Consider the following 7,058-nt stretch of genomic DNA (forward strand, 5'->3'; position numbering starts at 1 on the left):
TATAAACCACTTGTTTGATTAGAATAATTATTTATCTACATATACCATGTGAAGAAAGATTTTTCAATTTAAGAATTACCATAAGAATTAGTGGAAAATGATTTTTTTTAATTTTACAAACTTTTAGATAAAAGTAATTAATTTCTTTAAAACTAAAAATCTTCCTTATAAACTCGTCTCTTACATTAATTTTACAGTTATTTCTCGAATTTTGCAACTAGTGTTTCGTTCCATTATTTATATAACAAAAGCAAAATTTTTTAGCATTTTGAACATCTATACAGGACGCATCGTCAGCATATTTATTTAAACGACTTATATCACCTTTTATATCTACATCACCAGTTTTTGAATTGATATGTACTGTAGCAAAAAATTTTCCATTATCTTTATGTCCTACTGCTTCTGTTGAAAATGCAATACGAAAACGTTTTACATCGCTACTATAAGTATTCGATGGTAATATATAAAAAGCTTCATTAATTTTATTTAATTTTATATCTGTTCGACACAATTCTTTAACAGTACTATTGTCATGTTTTGCAATTAAATTATTTATATATTGAACTACAAAATTTCCTAGTTTCGTAAGAAACTCATCATTAGTATCAATCATTTCGAATGGATCACATGTACACCAATGATCTTCAATTTCAATTTCTGAACAAGTACGATTTGATGATACTTCAATAAATAAACTTTGACATTTTAAACAATCTTTTGCTTGTTCTATTTTTATTCCATCTTCAATTCTTCCCGATAATTTAATAATATGTTTTAAAGTCATGTGAACATCATATGGATTAATTAAACGATTTTGATTAATTGTTATTGATTTTACAATATCTGAATATTCTTTTTTAAACCATGATGGCAACCAAATATATAAAAATGGTAGTCTTTCTTCATAAAAATTATTGCCGGAACCCCATCTCATACCATGATCACTTAAAAAAAATATTATAGATTCATCCATTATACCAATATTTTTTAATTTTTCAAAATATTCTAACATTTTCATATCCATTTCAGAACTTAAATCAAATCCATCATGACTAAATGTATTAAGCCATAAAAGACCAAAATATGAATTACCTTTTAATCTTTTAAGAAATTCTAAACCATATTCTAAAATATATTCTGATTCATGTTTTGAACCAATACAAGTTGATTGCATACGATGTTTTTCTACAATTAATTCATCTCTTATTGCTTTAGTAAATGGTCTTAAATAGAAATCAACTGGTTTCTTTATAAATCCTCTTTGTAAATAATTGAATGTACTTGCAGCTGGCCAATCTTCTGCATATATTGTTGCATATCCATATTTTTCAAAAAGTTTCCAAATAAGTGGACAGTTATCACTACCATTTTCTGTACTATAACATGATTCCCTTGAAGTTAAATTATATCCAGTCAAAAGTGGCATTAAATTTGGTAAAGTATTATCGCCAACCTATAAATTTATGTATATTTTAATATTATATATGTATTTGAATATAATATATAAAATAAAAAATTTTTAATTTACTTTATTATATCCTTGCATATCAAACCATTGTTGATCTTGACCATATAAAAATTCAGCAGTATTTGGCATCGATCTTATCAGATTTGCTCTTGACATACTATCAATACCAATTAAAAATACGCTAATATGTTTATTATAAACTTTGTCATATGTATTGAAACGATTTCTAACTTCAACTTTTTCAGGAATCATTGCGTGACCATTACTATATGTTTTATTATTTTGAGAATTTATACATTTTACTGTTATAAAATCAATACTAGAATCCAATTCAATTGTTGTTTCATTATACGGATTACAGTTTGATGTTCTAAAAAGAAATGAAAAACAAAAAAGTAAATCTCACATTTTTTCATTACCTAGAATAAATTTTATAACTTACTTGTAACTTCCATCAGGATTTGATCCATCTTGCCGCATAATTTCTTTATAACAGCAATCCCAATCCTTGAAACTTTCATTCGAATTCAATTTAGATTTATCAAAATGTAATTCATATTTTAAGGAATTACTATTGAATGTGACAAAAGTTAAAGTTTCATTTTTGGTGCAATTCTGATAAACTCGTTTTTCAAAATGTCGCATTATTGTTGGATCAAATGCATCAACATTCGGTATTTTGCAATTATTTTCATATACCAAATATCCAAATTGTCCTTTCACATGACGTAAAATATTCTTAAAATGTTTTTTTATCTCATTTTTAGCTAAAAATTACAAAAATTTTAATTTATAAATGTTATAATCTATAAGCAAATATTTTCGTTTTACAAAAATTAAAAATATGTAATTAAAAATTGACGTTGTCAACTGCAACGGGGCAGGAATGAAATATGTCAAAAATGAAAATAAAAAAAAAAATACAAAACAACAATAATCTAGCAGTAGAATTATTAAGAACTCATAAAACAAGTCAGATAAACACTTGTAGCTTATGTGTATTTTAAATTTTATGTAGCTTATTATAGCTACAATTCTATGTAATTTTGTTATACATACTTGTCTTACGCTCTACAAAATTCTTCAGTTGAATTACAGCATCATACTGAAATATTTCGATTACAATAAATTATTATCAATTTTCTTTTTTTGACTTCTGTGAAATAGTTTTTGATTGATAAAGGCTTCTGTGAAATAATATGATAGATTTTATTTTCATTTTATCATACCGTTACATAAAAGCATTAATGGAAAGTAATTATTTACCTATATAGTGCTATAATTTTATAGGGTCATACGAATTTAATATCACTTAAAATAATATTAGTATTTTTTGAAAGTTGAACATTAATTATATATGAATACTTAAACTATTATATACAACTATGGGATACTGGTATGATTAGTTGAATTTTCAATACGAAAAGGTTTTTAATTTAATGTACCTTGCCCAATTTAACTACAAATATATTTCACATATTTCGATATAAAATTCTGTCAATCGAATACTTTAATTATCGACTTCAAATTTAATATTTATTTCGATTCTTATCAATTTTTCCGTATAATATTGTACAAACTGAATAAAAAATTTAGAACACACTTTAAACTATTGTTATTTAAATATTATAATATGATGATAATTTGATAATTTAAAATATACATGAATTTTAAATTACTGTTAATTGACTTGCATTGATAATTTGACATGACACACGAGTATAATAATTTATGGTATGGAAAAAAATATATATACGGAATTAATAATAATTTAAGTGTGCAAAGTCAGTGTGTATTTTAATATATAGAAAAACGTGCCACATTAAAACGTGTTACGTAGAAAATATCTTATATGTAATAAGGTGAACAATAGTTTACAAAATTTTATTAGAAATGTAACATTAACGAACTATATGAAGAGTTAAAAGTAGTTTTATACAAAGTCAAACTAAGATTTAGAGCACGGTATTTCAGCAGGGTACTTTTATTACTCTACAAAATTGTTGTAATTATAACCGTAACTTTTCCATTATGTTTTGAAGCGCCATCTAGTGATAGTGTTGAATTTTTTTTCTTGTTTAACAATATTTTTGAATTATGATAAAAATTTAATATTTAGAATTTTGTTTTTGAATTCATTTTGGATTTTGTTTTTCTCAATTTAATTGAATTCTTTAAAAAAAATAATTGTAAAAAAATTCATTTAAACTCATTTATTTAAAAAATTAATAGAATTCAAAGCTCATTTTAAAATTTTTAATTTAAAACTACAATTTCTTTAAATATATGTGCATATATTTGATTTTAATATTTTATTATCAGAGTGTTCTGTAATCTCTGATTCAGTTTATAATAATATATAAAATGTCCTATAATTTTGTTGACATATACTTGAATTAAACACTGATTCATATAACAAAAATTGTTAAAATATTGTTATTTAAAAAAGAATATTTTATTTTATTAATTAAATAATTAATTCCCTGCAAGTTTCTATAATTGTGCGAAAATTCAATTCTTCAAATAATTTTATATTTCACTATAACCATAATATTAATTTATTTAATAAAACAATTACAATTATAATATAATTTAATAAAACAATTATATTTATTTTATGCGAATTAATTAATTTATAATTAATTATATAAGTATAATTTATTTACCATTTAGAATACTTTCTTGAAATCTATCTCGTGTTTTTTCAATATCAAATTCACCAATTTTATTAAATTTAATTGAAATGATTAAGGAATTTTGACAAATATAAAGTAACATAATGATTAAACAACATATTAATGCAAATTTTTTATTACATAGTAATCTAAATATAAAAATTAATTTATTTTTATTATTTATTTGATTAATTTTTTTATTATATGAGGAGTTTTTTAAAAGTTTTTCACTTTCTGAATTTTCAAATTCAATATTGTAATTATTTAACATTTTTTCCTATAGTGCAAGAAATTAACTTCTGTGTGATACGAAGAAAAACTGCTACTAGAAAAAATTTATTCTATATTGTTATCTTCAGAAAATCGGTGAAATAATATTCCCTTAAATATTAGTAAAATATTCTTTTTTTTTTTGATAAGATAAATAGCAAAAATTTTTTAGGTAATGATTCGGAAGTGCGATAAGTTAACATAAATTTTGCTATAGATTCTAAGTGGCCTGATAGCATAAAAAAAAATTTTATGATAATCATATCAATCGAATAGAGCAGAAGTTACTTCTATGAATTGCACTTACTTAAAATAACATAAATGCTTATGGAAAGAAACATCTGTTTCATATTGATTTTGCAAATTATGTACACATTTTGATTTTTTTTGCGAAAATACTAATCGAAAAATAATTACCATTAATTTTAATATTTGAGCAAATAATGACTGATAAGCTCTTACTTGTCTTTTTAGTTACTAAAAAAAAAATTTAACCTGTTTGGGTTGTTATTATGAACAAAAAATAAAAATTTCTAATGAATTATTTTTTTTCTAAATAAATTTATAAATAAAAAAATTTATTTATTTATTGGTTTATTAAAGCGCGTTAAAGATACGAAATCAGTTCCAAAAATAAGAAGAAATCAAGAGCATGTCAACTCTGTGATTAGCGTTTACCAATACATAGTTTCAGAGAAATTCATACGCAGCTTCGACGTCTTTGTCATTTATGTGCTTGTTAATAATTAGAATTTCCACAATTTCGATTTAAGTTTTTGAGAACATAATTTAGCAAGTGATTTGTATAAATTAATCAGTATTATATAACCTAAAAAAAATGCCTATTTATAATTGTCTTCAAAAATTTCTTACTTTTAAATAATTTATTTTTATTGTTTGTATTCGAACCACTGTCTTAAGGGCATGTCACCACAGTCAGTTATGATTGGTGAGACAGATGGACACACATACACGAGAATAAATCTCAGCAGAATTCGCCGCTAAGTAAGAAAACACAATATATGTGCACATACATATATTGTACCTAATTCCCAACAATTATTTTTCAATGTTATAAACAGACTGGTAAATTTATAACATCTTACGTAAATATTTCGTATAGAAAATATTAATATCAGAAAATTAATTATTACTCAAGTAATAAAAAGTAGTAGTTATTAGATGCACGTACTTAATAGGTAAGAAATGTTAAATAAAATTAAAATTAATAAAAAATTTTTAGTATTGTTCAAATTCTGCGTTAGAACTTTCGGAGAATAACAAATTGAAACTTAATTAGGTATACGTACTTACATATTTATTAATTAACTTAAATTTTTGCGAATATTTTTGCCAAAATGTAACAATATTCTTTTATTATAGTTTATATAATTTATTCCAAAAATTTTTTTGAATAAAGATCTTCCCTAATAAAATACAGAGATTTATGTAAGTGATCTGTGTACTTATGTACTTGTTAAACCTTTTTTTATTCTATTTTTAAATTATAAAAGCAAAAAAACGTTTGTTTTTATTGGTTATTTTATCATCAAGATTGAAATCAATCAATTTTCATTTATCTAATATTGTGTCAGATCACGATAATAGGGAAAGCGTTGTCATATTATATGTGTTAATTTTGATCAACAATGTTCTATTAGATTAATTACGAGCAATTACTTAATACTAAATAAAATATAATATCATTTTTATGTTGATATTATTAAAATTATATAGTTGAAGTATTTTACTGATAAGCTTATCTATCGCTTAATTATGTAGGTATATTATAGAAATTTAATTTGGGGTGCCCTATCTAAAAAATATCAAATAATATTATAAAAAATTAATCATCTTTTCGAACTTCTGTAAGGGTATTATACAACTCCATACTTATACGTAAAATTTTTACAGCCCTGTGAATTATTTCAATTAAATTTAAGTTCACTTTAGTTCAGCATTTTCCTTTATTTAGAAGTCAATATCTTCCGTATTTATATAAAAATAATCATATATCATTCATTCGATTTGCGAGAACGTGTTAAACAAATTTTTGGAATGGTTTTTAAAACAAATTTTTTTCTAAAAAAGGCCATTATTTAAAAATTTCTTGAAAAATGGAAGAAAAACTTCTTACCAGGTAGGAAGCTTGGCGAATATTGTCCTGTTACGCACCATTAAAAATATTTTTTTGCACCGTGGGCTTTATACCAAAAATAAGCTTTTTTTTAATCATTTTACTTGTTATTATTTTAAAAATTCCGCACATTTGCCATTTTATCACATTATTTTATTCGTACTTTTATATGTACATAAACTATTAAAGAAACTTAAGTCATTTTTTACTAGAAATGTTTTGAGGTTTAAATAAAAAATTAAATTAAACAACTATTAAATTTTGTTCACAAAAAGGCACCATATATTCACGTATTTTATACAATAGTTATATATGTTTTATATTTTTTCGTTAAGTAAATTAATTAATTACTTAATTATTATTGTATGTATTTATATTTTAATATTTTATTTTTTTTTGGTTTTCTTTCACTGTACAATGAATATTCTTTTTATTTATTGGCTTTTAATCACAGAAATTAAACAAAAAATCCTAATAATCTTATTATGTTAACATGGAATATTAT

General features: G+C 22.8%; 1 protein-coding gene across 1 annotated transcript; it reads right to left on the reverse strand.

The window, feature by feature from the left end:
- Positions 1-217: 217 nt before the first annotated feature.
- LOC129612532 (uncharacterized) lies at positions 218-4,249 on the reverse strand. Its single transcript, XM_055526185.1, has 4 exons — positions 4,138-4,249; positions 1,914-2,238; positions 1,532-1,841; positions 218-1,456 (listed from the first exon to the last, which is right to left on the reverse strand). Exons 1-4 carry the CDS (start codon positions 4,247-4,249, stop codon positions 218-220), a joined length of 1,986 nt encoding a protein of 661 aa, XP_055382160.1.
- Between the last annotated feature and the right edge of the window lie 2,809 nt (positions 4,250-7,058).

This window comes from Condylostylus longicornis, unplaced genomic scaffold (assembly GCF_029603195.1).
Source record: "Condylostylus longicornis isolate FDR11 unplaced genomic scaffold, ASM2960319v2 ptg000074l, whole genome shotgun sequence".
NCBI lineage: Eukaryota > Metazoa > Arthropoda > Insecta > Diptera > Dolichopodidae > Condylostylus > Condylostylus longicornis.